This window comes from Phoxinus phoxinus, assembly GCF_949152265.1.
Source record: "Phoxinus phoxinus genome assembly, chromosome: 11".
In the NCBI taxonomy this organism is placed as follows: Eukaryota; Metazoa; Chordata; class Actinopteri; order Cypriniformes; family Leuciscidae; genus Phoxinus; species Phoxinus phoxinus.
The window spans coordinates 636479-655189 of record NC_136886.1 but is presented as its reverse complement, the minus strand read 5'-3'; the positions used below and the strand labels follow the sequence as shown (position 1 = coordinate 655189).

The following is an 18711-nucleotide window of genomic DNA, read 5'->3' as shown; positions in this document are numbered from 1 at the left end:
AAAAAAGAATAAATCTACAAAACAATAAATAAGTTGAGTCCAGCTCTCAGAGATTTATTCCAAACGCGCAGACATCAGCACATTTACACGATGTGATTAAACATTTATCCTACACATTTGATTAAATAGCCTAATAGGATATAGCTTCACATGTTGGCTTTGTGGGTTATGCATTTGCAAGTATTCTATTTTTTAGATTAGGCTATAACTGAATTTGCCTAATAATAAAAGGCATTTTTGAAGCATTACGATATGTATTAGTAGGCTGAGAATACAGATAAATAGGCAGCTTTAATTTAGCATTAGCCGATGAAACGAAAAAATTAGACTCCAGCTAATAAAATAATTAGCCTACATTTTGTCCTATAGGGATTTATTCGATTTATTTAAGTCTTCAAATAGGCAGTATGTTTTACAAATTTTAATGGAAACGATAAATGCAACTTGTTATTCGCATTTCCGACAGCAACAGCCGACGAACAAATGAAGTGAACTCGCACAGAAAATGCACGACAGATTTTTGCTTGCGGCTGGGATTCATCAGGTAAACCTGTGAGCACATACACACACACACACACATCTGGACCGTTTCTCACTGACTGAGGCTAAAATAATTTAAAGAAGAAAAATCCAGAGACGTGTGCATTCACATGGTTTGCGTGTGCGCGCGTCTGAACAAAGCCTGAAGAGAAGTGTACAGTGAAACAATCTATGAAGACATTCCAACAGGGAAGATTAGGCTACACAAAATATTTAGGTTTTAGTTTTATATCTCCACAAAATACTTATTACACCGTCATATTGTAAGAAGGTCAAAATTGAATTTTTAAACCATAATGTTTCTATAAACGCATTGAACGCTTGTAGAGGATTTGGAGAAACCTCGACCGTGTTGGATTGTGGGAATTTGAGTTCAACCAGAGGAGCCATTTTCTCATTACTGAACACGATGACTGGAAAACTGTGAGTGAGCGCCACCTGGCGTTCATTCAGTCTAAACATCAACATTACACAGGTTTTGCAAAGCACATCACAAGAACAGGCCTTAACGTTACCTATTCTTCGAACTCATAAAGTAAAAGCGTTTTAATCACCATTAAGCTGAATTTAGGTTTACCACAGAAATGGACCGGTAAACTGAGCGTTTAACAGCTTAACAGTGTTAACAGAAGGTAACAATACTTTGTCACATTAAAATATTTAGCTGAAGACTGTTCCGATATCAAAAGAAACGGAAAGTATATATAATTCTGTCTTTGTTTACTCACCATTATTTTCGTTCCAAACCCCGTATGACTTTGAACACGAATGTCCTGAATAAGGTTTTCCATACAATTGAAGTGTTAGGCTTTAACACTTAAAATAACTACACTATAAGTGATCAATAGTAGAAATTCGAGTAGTTATTTGCTGAAAAACAAAAGTCCCCTTAAATAAAATCGTGCTTTAATCTCACGACTTCATGTTGAAAGTGTACAAACTTTAACCGTCACGTCGAGGCGCGAAGTTTGAATATGCGAAGGCGCGAATGAGACCGGGACAAAATAAGCACGCGCTCCTTTCCAATTCCTTCTGTTCTCACATCAGTTTTGGATTAAACTGGATCATAAGTCAGCATTTACCCTAGATATAGACCTGGCCATCAATACAAGTTTGAGATTTAGGCCTAACCAACAACACAGCAATATCTGAGAGCAATAAACCCCAGATACAAGTACAGTATTGTTCAAAATAATAGCAGTACAATGTGACTAACCAGAATAATCAAGGTTTTTAGTATATTTTTTATTGCTACGTGGCAAACAAGTTACCAGTAGGTTCAGTAGATTCTCAGAAAACAAACAAGACCCAGCATTCATGATATGCACGCTCTTAAGGGTGTGCAATTGGGCAATTAGTTGCAAGGGGTGTGTTCAAAAAAATAGCAGTGTCTACCTTTGACTGTACAAACTCAAAACTATTTTGTACAAACATTTTTTTTTTCTGGGATTTAGCAATCCTGTGAATCACTTAACTAATATTTAGTTGTATGACCACAGTTTTTTAAAACTGCTTGACATCTGTGTGGCATGGAGTCAACCAACTTGTGACACCTCTCAGCTGTTATTCCACTCCATGATTCTTTAACAACATTCCACAATTCATTCACATTTCTTGGTTTTGCTTCAGAAACAGCATTTTTGATATCACCCCACAAGTTCTCAATTGGATTAAGGTCTGGAGATTGGGCTGGCCACTCCATAACATTAATTTTGTTGGTTTGGAACCAAGACTTTGCCCGTTTACTAGTGTGTTTTGGGTCATTGTCTTGTTGAAACAACCATTTCAAGGGCATGTCCTCTTCAGCATAGGGCAACATGACCTCTTCAAGTATTTTAACATATGCAAACTGATCCATGATCCCTGGTATGCGATAAATAGGCCCAACACCATAGTAGGAGAAACATGCCCATATCATGATGCTTGCACCTCCATGCTTCACTGTCTTCACTGTGTAATGTGGCTTGAATTCAGAGTTTGGGGGTCCTCACAAACTGCCTGTGGCCCTTGGACCCAAAAAGAACAATTTTACTCTCATCAGTCCACAAAATGTTCCTCCATTTCTCTTTAGGCCAGTTGATGTGTTCTTTGGCAAATTGTAACCTCTTCTGCACATGCCTTTTTTTTAACAGAGGGACTTTGCGGGGGATTTTTGAAAATAGATTAGCTTCACACAGACGTCTTCTAACTGTCACAGTACTTACAGGTAACTCCAGACTGTCTTTGATCATCCTGGAGGTGATCATTGGCTGAGCCTTTGCCATTCTGGTTATTCTTCTATCCATTTTGATGGTTGTCTTCCGTTTTCTTCCACGTCTCTCTGGTTTTGCTCTCCATTTTAAGGCATTGGAGATCATTTTAGCTGAACAGCCTATCATTTTTTGCACCTCTTTATAGGTTTTCCCCTCTCCAATCAACTTTTTAATCAAAGTACGCTGTTCTTCTGAACAATGTCTTGAACGACCCATTTTCCTCAGCTTTCAAATGCATGTTCAACAAGTGTTGGCTTCATCCTTAAATAGGGGCCACCTGATTCACACCCGTTTCTTCACAAAATTGATGACCTCAGTGATTGAATGCCACACTGCTATTTTTTTGAACACACCCCTTTCAACTAATTCAACTAATTGCCCAATTGCACAGCCTTAAGAGCGTGCATATCATGAATGCTGGGTCTCATTTGTTTTCTGAGAATCTACTGGTAACTTGTTTGCCACGTAGCAATAAAAAAATATACTAAAAACCTTGATTATTCTGGTTAGTCACATTGTACTGCTATTATTTTGAACAATACTGTATATACAAACAGACCATTTAACAAATGTTTTCGCTTAAAAGCAATTTATTCCCAAACACAGAAAAATACATTAAAGTTCTATTGAGATCCTTGCAAGTGATTATATTTATTTAAAAAACAAAAACATTAAAGTAATGGGTAAAATTTTACAATGTGTCTTAATTACATATTTACAAATACATGTAAATTGTAGCATGTGAACAATACAACACAAAAAAAGCAACAAATACGCTTAAGTTTGACAAACAGTGACAGATTTAGTGGCACATGAGTCTGTTGGGTTCCGAACATTCACATCCAGTCTTCACACGGCGGCAGCGGCGGCGGCCGAGCGGGCGGTCGGCTTCTTGCTGGAGTTCTCCACGACCCACGGGTGGGCCATCACGCCCTGGATGGGGAGTCGGTGCAGTGGGTTGTGCTTCAGCAGTCTGTTGATGAGGTCTCTGCTGCCCTCACTCACATGCGCCGGATAGGAGAACTCCACCTGGAGACACACACACGTGGGTTGAGGAGGCATGCATGGATCAGGAAACATGAGTGAAAGCTTACAGGAAGATACACTGCCCAGCCATTACAGTCAGCTTGATTTAAATAGGCAGATCCTTAAAGGGATATTCACCCAAAAATGAGAATTATCCCATGATTTACTCACCCTCAACCCATCCTATGTATATATGACTTTCTTTCAGCCAAACTCACGAGTTATAATAAAAACATATCCTGGCTCTTCCAAGCGTTATAATGTGAGGGAATGGAGCCTGAGATTGAAAAAAAATAAAAAGTGCATCCATCCATCATAACAGTAATCCATACGGCTCCAGGGGGTTAAAGAAGGCCTTCTGAAGTGAAGCCATGTTTAAGAAAAATATCCATATTTATAACTTTAAAAACTATAAATCACTGGCTTCCAGTAACGACCGTACGGGAATGTAGTTCTGGCGGAAGAGTGACCTCTGACCCGACGCATGGACAATCGTGGAAGTGCAGATAGAACAAAACACTGGTCCCGAATTAGAAGTCGAAAAGGAGAATTATTAAAGAGAAATGTGGGAGGAGCTTGAGTTTGTACAACGAGAGGCGTCTAATCTCATGCTCAAGTCAAGCGCCGGAACTTGATTCTCTCGAACGCGCGGACGGAACCGGAAGCTAGGAATCAAGTAATAACGGATTTTTTATTTTTTTATTATTTACACACGCGGCTTCGCTTCAGAAGGCCTTAATTAACCCCTGGAGTCGTAGGATTACTCTTATGATGCTAGAAAATCTCAGGTATCATTCACTCCCATTATAAAGCTGGGAAGAGCCAGGATGTTTATTAAAGGAGAACTCCGGTCAATTTTAACATTGAGCTCAATTTTCACTTTTTTTCAATTTTCGAGTTCACGCGCGTGATCATAGGTAACTAAACCTATGCGCGTGAACTCGACAATCGACTACTTTGGACTTCGACCGAAAACAGGAAGTAAATACAGGTCTGTGCGCTGGCTGATATAACATTTTTATGAATATCTTTCACATCTCCTGCAGTCAGATTCACTCGTGTTCACTCTGAAGGAATCACTCAGCATGGCTGGGCACTCGTAATGACACATCAAGGATAAGAGAAATAAAAGCAGGTTTAAAATTAGACCCCATTCAAGTCAATAGGGTGCACATTTTAAAAAGAGGATAACACGGTGTAGATTTTTGTCGTTGTTCTCTGTATTGACAGCACTCCAAATTTACTAAAAATTGAGCTCAATGTTAAAATTGACCGGAGTTCTCCTTTAATGAACTTATGGGATAATTCATTTTGGGATTAACTAACCCTTTAAGAGTCCATGTTCAGATCTCTTTTAGCAACAGTTCTTCTAATTAGAACTGTTAATTAATGGAGTTTTTCATTTCTGAAACACCATGTAGGAAGACGACAGATGGCCATATTCCAGGATGACAACGTCAAGATTTATCAGGCTGATTGTGACAATGGTTGAGATAAAGAATAATTGTCACACAGAACAGTCCCTAAATTGAGTGAAAGTGTTGGGATGTGCGGAGGAGACCAAACAAGATCTGGAGCAAAAACTGATGCACCTCTGGATGGAAATGCATGTTGTGATGTTATGTTATAAATGTTGTGATGTTATTTCAAATTAAGAGGTGCATCAACGTTTGTCTTTTGATATATTGCATGCAACAAAATACTCCGTGGGCTGTGGGCTAGGGCCGTGGGCTAGGGGAAAATATCCAATTGAGATTTAATTTAGTAAAGCCAATATTCTCCACAGTGTGCACAACACGCCTCCGCACAGATGACCAGTGCATGGCCTTCGGCTGGAGTTTAAGCGCTTCACTCACTCTGGAAATCTTGCGGTACGTCTCTTCATGGCTCTTGGTTTCGAAAGGAGGCCTGCCAACCAGGAACTCATAGCAGAGCACTCCCAGACTCCACAGATCCACCTTCTCGTCGTGCGTCTTGCCTTCGATCATCTCTGGAGGAAGATAGTCTAGCGTACCGCACAGCGTCGACCTCCTGCAACACACACTACAGTTACACACAACACACCTTTACCTCTGATAAAACAAACTCACAAATCCAGCTAAACCGTACTTAAGTTAACTGCCACCCCTCTTTTTACACTTCAAACAGGTAAAGAAAGTAAAATAAAATGTACTGAACAATTGTTTAACAAAATATGTATTTTTGCATATTTAATTTGGCCTCTAAAACAGACCTGCAAACATAAGTGCTGGAAAGGTGACATGTGAGGTTCTGGGGCATCGTCCCTCATGGGATTATGATTTTAACATGTAAATTAAGCATTCTGGTGCATTGACAAAAAAAAACATTTTGCTTCAAGACATCAGCCAAAAAATGAATACTAGGGCTGTCACTTTTTATTCGATATTCGAATATGCATTCGAACATGACGTGAAATATCCGTAATCGAACTACAAACTATCCGGTTTTTAAAGTGCCACGTGTAGCGCATTTTTTACAGTCTATGATTAGACAAGAGGTCGACCGATAGTGGATTTTACCGATAACGATAGCTAGGTTGGGCCATACTTGCCGATAACCGATTAATGAACCGATAGTTTTTAAAATTGATACTGGATAAAAACAAACATAACACTCCAAGTAAAACAGTGCTGAACTTTATTATAAAAAAAAAAAAACTATTGAACCATGAAAACATGCTAAATGAAAGAAATATATAAATGTGAATAAATATTTAAGTCAATAAAAGACATTCATTCAAACTGAAACAAAAAGTAATACTCTAAATAACAAATAAAACCAGTTACAATCAAAATGTAACTATTTAACTGTTCTTTTCAAGCCAACTTAATAAAAAAGTAACAAAATTTGTATTAAAGTGAAGATGAAAAAAGAATAACCGAAATCGAATGCTTTTCTGATTCGTTTATGTTTCTGTCGGCTGTATGAACATCAGTTTGCTTACGTCTCTAGCTTTAAATATGCAACTTCTCTGCATATTTAATGCATAAAAGTGACCAGCTGGATATGAACTAATGCAAATAGAGGTAACAATTGTGACATTTGGGCCGGACTTACGTTTATGTTTGTCAGTGTTTTAACCGCTTGAGGTACTACTAATGTTAGCGTCCTCTCAGCCTCGAAGGCAAACAAACATACTGTTGTGCTGTTCTTTCTCTACTAATGCAGCATTTAGTCAACAAATTAATCACTTTATAATGATATGACAAAATGTACTGTATACATACATTTGAGCTGTCGGTGCTTTAAACGCGCATCTGATGTCAGCGCTCTCCACGCAGCATGTGCTCTCAGTGCAGCACGCAGCATCACGTGTCGAAATAAACAACACGAGGCGATAGTTTTTATTACACCTCTAGAGGCCGCTCTTGTACTGCATCATGCCAGCAGACCCTTCTCAGCTCTTACACTGTGTAATGAATGACAGCGCGCGCTTCTCAGCCGCTCCAGCAATGGACGCAACCAGGAAAAACTATCGGTATATATTTTTGCCGATAACGATAGTTCCACCAGTCAACAATCGGTGCCGATGAATCGGTCGACCTCTAGATTAGACCGTTTGTTTTTTATTTTTAAAAAGCGTGTTATTTTGAAAGCGTGTGACAGGCTGTATGTTAGTCAGATATGACGGCGCGCTGCAACACGCATCACCGCAGATGATCTATTCGTCAAGCCAACGTGCAAACTATCACAAATCAAAGTGAAAGTCGCAGACGCTTTAACACAATAATAATAATCTTCATTAAAAGAAAAGAAACTAAATGATCTTACCAGGGCTTCAATTAAGCCCAGGTGTAAAACACTATTTGTTCACTGTAGAAATTAAGTAGTTTTATCTTTGTTAAATCCGTATTCTGTTGTTTTATTAACACTGATGACACGAACAGCAGGAATATTAGTCTACCGTCACTTTAAGACCGATCGTGTCCGGTCAAGGGGAAGGAAGCTTGAAAGTTGAATCAATCCGAGCGCTGTCTGAAACACTTCTCTCTCCGCGAGTGTGTGTGTGTGTGTGTAGATAACGTGATTTTCTCCTCTTCCTCCACGTTTAAAATGGTTTGAATGTGTAAATTGGCAAGACAACACGTCCAAATGATCAACTTTGTCTATGATGGTTAAATTTAGCAGTTAATCTGCGAATCACATGCCCAGCTGCGGCCCGCTGCTCCCCCAATCACATGGCACGCAGGAGTCACCTGGAAGAGGGCGTGTGGACCGACCACCCGAAGTCTGCGATCTTCAGCTCTCCATTGGCCCCCAGCAACAGGTTCTCAGGCTTAATGTCTCTGTGGATCACGTTCTTCGAGTGGCAGTAGCTCAGAGCATCAGCGAGCTCCATTATATACTGCAAACACAACACACACACACATTACGAGACGACACTTCAGAAGCCTTTGCTCATGATTAGGAGGATCTGTTGACAAATGCAATATTATACACTATATTTTCAGTGATGTATATAAAAACCTTACATAATCAGCCATTATGTTTTATTACCTTAGAATAAACCTTATTAGAATTACCTTTATTACCATAGAATAGATTTCTCTTTACATTGAAACTGCCATTTTGTGCGTCATGTTTCTACAGTGGCCCTAAGCGGACAAACTACTACAGAGCGTGTTTCGTTACCCTTTTGTTCTTAGTGCAAGTAAAGGGAGCTAGTCAGCGAATAAAACTGACATAATGATGAACAAGTAGCAATAGTCGCAATAACATATCGTTTTAGTGAAATTAATATAATTCTTAATTTATCTTTGCAAGGAAACCTCTGGCTGCTCTCTGCCGTCTCAGACGACGACATCACTTCCTGTCGGCCGCTGTAACTTCTGTTGGGTGTAATTCGTAACCTCACCACTAGATGCCGCTAACGTACACTGCACCTTTAATGCACCGAAACTCGTTCTTACCGTGGCACTGCGCTGGTCGTTGAAGGTCCCGCAGCGCTGCAGCTCTCCGTACAGCTCTCCTTTAGGGGCGAACTCCAGGATGAGGTACACGCGCGCCGTGTCATGGAAGTAACCGTAGAGGCGCAGGATATTGGGATGTCTGAAAGTAGAGGAGAACACAAGAGTCAGTTCACGTCACAGACAGACTGTACTGTCCTAATGCATGAGTCTCAACGCTGGAGTTACCCAGATTTATTTTTGTCTGATAACGAGTCTTTAGGAGATTGAAGCTAACGACCCCTGCGCATCACACACTTGCGGACTCAAAGTTCCAGAGAAAAACTGAAGAAATAACCCTGGTACACTGCTCTCATGAAACGTTAATGTACCGCATGGTAGAACATTAAAGCCTCATGGGAGCAGATAAAGCGGTGTCAGTTTTATACTTTGATTTTTCACACACGGGTGATTCTCAGTTTCGCTTCCTCTGGCAGTGCAAAACCAAACTGCCCTGTGGAAGATAACTCGCTCTTCAGACCTTTACAACCAGTAGAAAAGAGATGGTCATACTTTTAAATATTAAACGAATGTTAAAAAAAAAAAACTATGATATTATTTAAGATCATATTATTTACTGATATTTATTTAAATGCTGTACAGGCTTCAGCGTGAAGTTTATTGAAGTGCTCAAATAAACACGCGTGTCTGTTAAGAAATGGATGTTTGATCATCGTTTATTATTATTTATTTTCAAAATGTATTTAATTGAGGTGTGTGTATATATTAGGGCTGCACGATATTGAAGAAAAATGCGATAACTCATTAAATAATGCGATAATGCTAAAGTGCGTAAAATAAACTTAAATTATCTTTAAAATATAGTTAATGATTTAACCTGCACACGCGCTTCAGTCTTTTTGTGACGGGAAAACATCCCTACAGCTTCTGGAGGTGAACAGTGTTTTACTGAAGCGTAAGAAGTGTTATTTGAACATCAGTGTAAACCACGGGCTTCAGGATCTCCTACATTAGGATTATTTAACAGAAACTGAATAATCACATGTAAAAATAAAACTTAGTTTTCACTGTATGAATATATCCCGATTCTTATTAACCCCTGTAGCGGAACCCCCCTTTTTTAATAGACATTTCCAGAAGTTGTTTGAGTGATCTGAACCATTATTTTTACAATTTATGAAGTAGATGTCCTATTCAGAAGTAGTGTTGGAAGTTTGGCAGATTTAGAAATGAACTCAACCTCTAAGAAACACAGAAGATCACGTATGTGCATTATAGCTCGCTGCACATCACTAATGCTGAATCTATTATTATTATCTTTATATTTAAAACATTTTCAGACCTTTTTTTCTAAAAGAATTGAACGGATGCTATCTTTTGAACTCTTGGCATGAAAACAAACTGAGGTTTCTACCATTCTTTCATGATTTTTCATGTTCATCACTATTTCAAAATAAAGGTCTGAACACGCCTTAGGAGTATGAACTAGAGCCCGACCGATATAGATTTTTGGGGGCCGATGCCGATATTAACTCGAAAAGAGCCGATTTATAAGCCGATATTTTGATTTTGAAAATAAACTGGATATTAGACCCATTTCCTATAAACTGCACTTACACAACATTCAATAGCCAAATATCTGCCTGTTCTATGTATGTGGGCTGTATAAACCATTTTCCAAAAGGGATTATGTTTAAAAAAAAGCCTTAGATTACAGTCTCAATGACTAAACAATTGCACATCAAAAGTATATATTTTTTAATGATCAAAAAACAGTCTGGTTTTAAACATTTAACACTTTTACTTACTTCCAGCTGAAGCTGGTTTTAACAGTATGTGTCTGTAAATAAATTATAATACTAAAGTTAAAGTAAAAGATCTATACCGAACAAATTCAATATTCCACAAAACCATGTCAATGAATTGAAAATTAAATTAAAATAAGTTAAATGTATAGCTACATATAAAATAAATATAAAATTATAAAATAAATACCAAAATATAATTAAAACAATGTAGAATGTTCTCAATATATACTGCAAATTGTAAAACATACATTTTCAATATAACAGGCCAAGGAGAGATGATACGTCTCATTGCTATAACTGTCACGCTATTAAAGAAATACTTCGGTCACATTGTCAAAAGTTAAAAGGACAGTCAGTCAACTACACTGTAACAACGCAACGTCACTAGCTAATCACGCTTCACTCTCGGCTTATTTAACAGCAGCAAAACTGGACATGATAGTCACAAATTTTGTCATGCTTATTTGAGTTAAGAGAACTGATGGGGATGTTCTTTTAATTGTTATTCAAGCGATGTATGTCTCATGACCAACTCACCATGAACTCACTTAAAGGAACACTCCGACTTTTTGGGACTTTATCCTATTCACCTTATCCCCCAGAGTTAGATAAGTCCACACATACCTTTTTCATCTCCGTGCGTGCTATAAGTCTGTTTGACGCAGCCACCGCTAGCCTAGCTTAGCACAAAGACTGGATGTGAATGGTTGCAGCTAGCATACTAATCCAAATAAGTGACAAAATAACGCAAACATTTTCCTATTTACATGTTGTGATTTGTATAGTCACAGAGTGTACAAAAAACAAAGTCACATGAGACAGACATATTTTAACCGTATAAATACTGGGAACTATATTCTCTGAAGGCGAAGCACTGCTACTTGGGCGGAGTGATAACCGCAGCACCTGAGATGTCACGCTGGTTTTGTTGACAGAAGAAACAACGGCGCGTCTCAGGTGCTGCGGTTATCACTCCGCCCAAGTAGCAGTGCTTCGCCTTCAGAATAGTTCCCAGGATTTATACGGTTAAAATATGTCTGTGTCTCATGTGACTTTGTTTTTTGTACACTCTGTGACTATACAAATCACAACATGTAAATAGGAAAATGTTTGCGTTATTTTGGTCACTTATTTGGATTAGTATGCTAGCTGCAACCATTCACATCCAGTCTTTGTGCTAAGCTAGGCTAGCGGTGGCTGCGTCAAACAGACTTATAGCACGCACGGAGATGAAAAAGGTATGTATGGACTTATCTAACTCTGGGGGATACGTTGAATAGGCTAAAGTCCCAAAAAGTCGGAGTGTTCCTTTAACCAGTGCCGCCGCTCCCACCACGCGCATCACGCGCTGTGCGGGCACCAAGATCGAGCTGAGGGGGCACCAAAAAAAGCCTCCTGGAAGTTCCGGGAGTCTCCCGCATATTGATAGCGGCTCACTGATGCCCGCGAATTAGTTAAAATCTCCGGAATCTAGAGCGAGCGCGCCCGCGAGACAGAGACTGTGCTCTAAACCGTGTAGCGCGTGCACGGCAGAGAGGGAGAGAGAGCAAGAGACCGCGCGCGTGCCTCATGAAACGCGTGTGCCTCATGAAGCGCATTTAATATTCTGGTTGACAAACTATACAACGCCAACACTCATGACATGGTTGAAGGCTGTTTCGTCCGTTTTTTGTAATTAAAATTTTAAAAAAAAATTTTATTTTTTTATATTCACTTATCGGCCATTATAAATGCCGATACCGATAGTTTGGGAAATGCCTAATATCGGCCGATAATATCGGCCTGCCGATATATCGGTCGGGCTCTAGTATGAACATTCTTGTTGCAAATTGATAAATTACGGCTCCTATGTAATTTATTTAGAAAATCAGTCACCAAATATGTAAACTAGAGATTGTAAGCTTTCAAATGATATATAGTTTGTCAAGGTGAGTTTAGGTTTAGTATAGGATATTACCGTTTTAAATATGTAATGGCTGTGGCAATATAAGGGGTTAAAGCTACAGAGGTTACTCAGCCGAGAGCAGCGAGTGATTTTCTGCCTTTTCTTCATGACCCAGTTATTGCAAGCCGTTGCCATATGCACATCACCATATATACATTTGCGATATATTGTGCAGCCCTGATATATATATATATATATATATTTTTTTTTATTTTTTTTTCTGGGATGTAAGCAGGTCCCTAAGCCAAGATATATGCCCTGATCAACATAACTGTCAAGCAGGATCCAGAGGGGTGTGCTCCCCTGGAAGAACATTTTGATAAATAGTCCCTTAAAATATAATTCTGGTGACTTTTGTGAATATAAAATGGACATCATTGAGAAATGAGATGAACAAACCCGTGGAGTGACAGCTGAATCAATCTGATTGGCCAAAACCCAAGACCCTATTACCGATTGGCTGAAGTAGGCTTACTGGTGTGGTTTAGTGAAAGCACCTCTCAGATCTTGGGAATTGTCAGATCACGGGTTAATGAGTTAATAACCCATCACATGGGTTAATGAGCTGATGAGTTGAATTAGGCGTCTTTGATTAGGGAGACAAAGAATACGTGCAGTGTTGTGGGTCCTTCAGGACAGGTTTGGGAACCACTGCGCTATACCACACATCTGTGTGTGGAAATAATGTTTTTAACTCTCTGACCTGAGATGAGACTGTATCTCGACCTCCCGCCGGAGCTGGTGCTCGACGCCGGCCTTCTCCAGCTGCTTCTTGAACAGGACCTTCAGCGCCAGGATGAACTTGGTCTGGCATTCCCGGGCCAGATACACACTCCCAAACTTGCCTTTGCCCAGAGCGCGGCCAATGTCGAAGTTCTCCAGACTCCATGCTTTCCTGAAGAACAGACGAAACATGACGGGTCCTCGTTAACACAAGACTGAAGACACCACAGTCCATGACCCATGTGGAGAACGGTCATCACGAATACAGATTAAAACATTACGAGTATTATAAACTTTATTACTCAGGGCTAAGTAAACATGCCTATCTTCTTCTAATATTAAAGTTGTTAATGTAGTTTATGTGTGTATGTGGTGTTATTAATCTGCTTTAACACACACATGTGTAAGTTCATAAGTGGACAGCATTGCTGAGTATTTTCTGCTTAAAACTGCAGTGAACCAAAGACAGTCTCAAACACACGGTTTGACATCGCTGGTGTTTCTGACGTCACACACTACCTTGACCAATCAGATCAACGTGTGATCGTCCACCAGTGGATCTCTGAGTGAGTGAGTGAGTGGAGGCGGGGCTCATTTGCATATTCATAGAACCGCAAATACTAAATGAGGCGAGGGTGTCGAGTTACAGTCAAGATATTTTAAGGAAAAACACTTAAATATATAATTGGTGATCACAGATGAGTTTTAAGGGATAAAATGATTGACTACAGGGGGACTTTAAAAACGTGTCATCCTAAAATAAACGATTCAGCAACTGGTATAAACAATCTATTTGAAAAAGATGATAAACTCTGAACATTTGGACTGAATTCATGGAGTTTAAGAATTTTTAAATAACTTACTTTGCATTGTTGGATGTGCCATTGGAAGGAGTTTCTGGAAAAGAACAGAAAGAGTCATTATGTAGTTCTCAACAATAAAGGGTTAGTTCACCCACAAATTAACCTTAATGCTGCGTTCACACCGGACGCGAATAGCGTGTCAGGCGCGAGTATTTCAATGTTAAGTCAATGCAAATTGTTCAGATGTTAACTATGAATCTGTCGTATGATCCATTTCTGAGTGAGATGAAGAAAAACTCACATGATTAAAGTCGTTTGACCGACGTTATAACGAGTCATTCACGTATTTTAACTTGTTTCATATAATAGAACCGAAGCTATAATGAATTTAAATATTTCTGGTTTACCAGCGGCAGACGTCAGGAGCACTGGCCGAGGTGAGGCTGCTCCAGCGGGTCACATGACCGCTGAGCGCCTGGATATCACAACTCCGAAACGGCAAATCACATTTTAAATAGGCGCTATCTTTATAAATAAACCACAGATTTGAGCTTTAAACAACTACATTCTCAACTATACAACTCTTAAAACTACATTTCGTGACAATAACGGTAGTATTTTTAAATTTCGCAACCTTTCTTGCAAACAGAACAGCCTGTTCTGGCCCCTCCCACAAGACGCAGATTTTGCCTCGGACGCACGTCAATTTCGCTTTGGCTGCGCGAATGCATTCAAAATGTTCAAGTGCTATTTGCGCCCGGTGTGAACGCACAGTAACTGTACGTTCACACCGCCGGCGGCGAGAGCGTCAAATTGGCCAGAAGCCATTCATTTTCAATGAAAGCCGGCGGCGAGCTCCGGCGCGTCTTGGACGGCGAGAAGAGTTCAAATTTGTCAACTTTATGGTAATAAGCTATGACGAGGTTCGGCGGCAACCAATCGGAATGTAGAAGTCCTCCGCCGGAGAGGACACCAGAGAACACAATCCTGTAAACTTTGGTTCCGACCACATTAGTTCCTGAGCAAAATGGAGGAAAAGTGAATTATTTCTGTTGCAGGTTTCCCGTTATTGTACGACGTGTCCCTGTTTACATACAGGGACATTAAAGGTAGGGTAGGTAGGATTTATATAAAAACTTTACCAAATTTGATTAAACTTTCTATATATATCACTGCATAATTAAAATGTAAGTACTCTGATAAAAAGAGTATAAAAATCGAGTGACTCTAGACCGTTTAATCTTCATTAAACACAGCTCATTATTTCCATTCGGGACGAATCACAGGATTGGCTTGCGCGACTGTCATTCTCCGTCGCCATGACTACCGCCGTTATTACTGGCTCTGCCCACGTGCGCGCAGTCGCGCTCCCGTTTTTAGGTGGGAGTGAATGGAATTAATGAGCTGTGTTTATTGAAGATTAAATACACTAGTCACTCAGTTTTTTATACTCTCTATTTCAGAGTACTTGCATTTTAATTATGCATTGGTATAAAAAGACAGTTTAAACAAATTTGAATACAAGTTTTTTTTAGACAATTCTGACCTACCCTACCTTTAATAAAAAGAATGACGCATGGAACAAGGTGTCTGACATGGTTGGTGTTTTGTCACTTTCACATTTAAAAGATTTTAATAGGTTAACTTATACCCGATGTGTGGCCAGTCTGCACAAAATATGATACTGATTTATGTTCAGTTCTTATTTGCTTTGCGGCTCCTTTAAATCAAGTTTTTTTTTTTAATCACGCATGCTAAAGTCTACGTCAGAGCGTCCCCGAATCTCACGGCGTCGATGGCAGGGCGGCGAGAGCGAATTTTGCCGCTCTCTCCGGCGGCGGTGTAAAGGCACAGTAAGGATACCAAGCGTTTTTTTGCGCACAAAAAGTATTCTGGTCGCTTGATGAACTGAAGGCCGCAGTAGACACTCGGACTATTTTAAACATCGTCTTTACTAACTTTCTGGGCCGGCAAGTTTCAATTACAAAAGAAGCCTCTGCAGGAGTGAGACACTCTCAGATCTAATCACTAATATCTTCATGTGTTCCGGAGATGAAGGAGTGTCTTAACATGAGGGAGAGTCATTACTGACAGAGTTTATATTTCTGGCTGAACTATCCCTACAATGATGTAATTAAGAGCGGACGCATGCTTACGGTGAGGCTTGTCGGGTTTGCTGGGTGCGGGAGCTTTATCGGGCTCGGCGACAGGAGCCGGCTTCGGCTGCGGTCTGTGTTGCGCAGGCGTGTGGAGTTGGTCTGGACGGGCGTTCTGGTCTCCGGGACACGAGGCTTTCCCCGGACCCGAGAGCGCAGCGGGTTTCTGCTGACTGGCCGGGCGCTGGATGCGCTGGGGTCCGTGTGCCGGCCCGAGAACACGCGTGTGCGGCGTCGACACGGCCTTCTGGGTCACAGGAACTCGTTTGGGTCCAGAACCCTGCAGAACATCAGGAAACATCCCAACGTCACGTCAGCTTTATTTATACAGCGCTTTTTACTACACAGAGTGTTTCAAAGCAGCTTTACAGAGAGAACAGGGAAATAATGCAACAGTGTTTCCAGAAGAGAATAGCGTCAGTCCAGCTTCAGTGATGTTCATTTCTGTTGTAAAAAAGTTGTTAATTTAGTTCATTTATATCTATATAGTCACTCTGGAGAAAGCCGCCATGTCGTCGTCCAGCTCAACTCAGTTCTCATATAATGCTGTCAATGCAGGAGATCAATAATAATGCTGAATATTATATTAAATGTCCTCAACTAAAAATATAGGTCCTTTTTAAAATTTGCATTTAACAGTAAAACATGATGATAAATGCAATCAAAGACAAAATCAGAGGTATAAGTTTAATATTTTTAAAGGTGAATGTACTCTGAAACATTTAAAATCGTCACCTTGCTAAAATATTTTCATTTTCAAATGACTTAGGCAATTATTTTAGAAAAGTGATGAAATTGTCATCCAGAAATGTCAAATGGATAAATCACCGGTGTTTACAGGGAAAAACCATTTAAAATTATGACTTTTAATAGTAGATAATTAAAAAAAAAATTAGCTCCTTTTTAAAGCTTGCATTTATTATGTTATAATATATACTGTAAAATGCAAATCAAAGACAAAAACCGGATAGCTATAGCATTAGCTTGTCGTGTTTAAAGGTGAAACGACTAACTTACAGGTAATGGAACATAATCTTTGCACAGATGTGCTTTGATAAGATTTATCAATATCTTACATTTCTTAGAAAATACAGAGGCTTATAATAACAATATACAGTTCCTATAAAATACCTTTTCATGTTCAGGCCGATGACTCTTCAGATCTCTGCTGGATTTGGTTCTCGAGGCGATGTCCATATTCTGAGAGAACAACATATTAACTGATTAAAAACATAACTTATCTAAAGCACATCAGAAGAGGAAGTACGTGTAAGTTAACGTTACTGGACGAACATGTACCGATATTAAACCGTCACGCGATGGCCACCGTTCAGATGACACACACACACACATTGCCATCAAAACACACATTTATAGACGCAAATAAAAGCATTTAAGATTTAAACAGTTCGTGATAAATTAAATTCAGAAGTATTTTTGCGTCGTCGTGACGCTGGTAAGTTAACGTTACCTCCGTTGGCCGTTCCCTCACGACAGATCCTCCGCTAAAGCCGCAGAAACACGATGATGTCCTTCTCACCGAGTTAATAACCCGCTACCATCGACTAAACCAGTCGCGTGTGATCATTAAAATCGAGAAAACTCATTAAAACGTATATTTATCACTGGCGAGGGCGACGCGATTCTCCTCAGCGACCGCGAGTCTGGCCTGTTTAATTTCAAATGCCCCACTTTCAAATACCTTTAAATATAACCAGCTTTTGATTGGTCAGAAGGCACAGTAACCCGGAATCCTATTGGTTGTTGGAGACTCCGTCATGTGACGAACAGGGCCCCGCAAGTGATGCCGGGAAACCGTGTCACTGTGCCGCGGATGGCCAGCAGGGGGCGCGACACATCTAGAAGCGCGACACTGTGCAACACTCGACTAATGTTACTTTGTTTCTTTTTTTGACTAATGTTACTTTGTAGCAGCGGCCTTCCTCTGAGTGACGTCATACGGATGCACTGGCGTTAGTCTTAATATGGCTTTAAGTGCTAATTATTGTTTGTTTTCTTTACTTGTATTTAAATTAATATTATGTACATGTATATTTTTTTCGTGGGCTTCCTCTGAGTGACGTAATAAAGGCTAAATAAGGATGTAATGACATTAGAGGCTTATTGGGGTACATTCAGGTTCTATTGTAACAAACGTAAATTGGAAAAAGGCCTGGCTTTTGCCTAGTCAATTTTGTGTATCCAACAAAGTTAGGGAAATTCATTATAAAATCCTTCATAAAATTTTTCCTGATAACTTATCCATCTCTAAATTTTCTTATAGGCCTATTGATGAAACTTTCTCTTTTTGTGGTTTTGTTGAAGAAACAGCCGCCCATTGATTTTTGTGATTGTAATGTAACCGATAGACTTCGGGCTGAATTAAGCTCTTTTCTTTATAGCCCACACTAATGTGACCCACACCTTCACTCCCACAGAGCTGATCTGTTATTATGAAAACCAAAGTTGCGTTCCCTTCAATATGTTGTTAAGTTCTTTATCTTGTATGCAAAATTCTTCATCCACAAGC

At 39.7% G+C, this 18711-nt stretch overlaps 1 protein-coding gene across 1 annotated transcript; it reads right to left on the bottom strand.

The window, feature by feature from the left end:
- Positions 1-3187: 3187 nt before the first annotated feature.
- Positions 3188-18077, bottom strand: aurka (aurora kinase A). The gene is made up of 9 exons (XM_079627624.1): positions 17653-18077; positions 17313-17381; positions 16182-16461; positions 14086-14119; positions 13203-13394; positions 8750-8888; positions 8036-8184; positions 5675-5849; positions 3188-3821 (listed from the first exon to the last, which is right to left on the bottom strand). Exons 2-9 carry the CDS (start codon positions 17376-17378, stop codon positions 3642-3644), a joined length of 1215 nt encoding a protein of 404 aa, XP_079483750.1. The 5' UTR covers positions 17379-17381; positions 17653-18077; the 3' UTR covers positions 3188-3641.
- Positions 18078-18711: the final 634 nt, after the last annotated feature.

Bases quoted from the DNA above. Each gene is read 5' to 3' on its own strand.
- aurka (XM_079627624.1), bottom strand. From the start codon at position 17,378: ATGGACATCGCCTCGAGAACCAAATCCAGCAGAGATCTGAAGAGTCAT. The intron at 8,889-13,202 runs GTCAGAGAGTTA...CTCTACTTTCAG, and splicing joins GAGATACAGTCTCATCTCAG to ACATCCCAATATCCTGCGCC. The intron at 3,822-5,674 runs GTGAGTGAAGCG...GTGTGTCTCCAG, and splicing joins CGTACCGCAAGATTTCCAGA to GTGGAGTTCTCCTATCCGGC.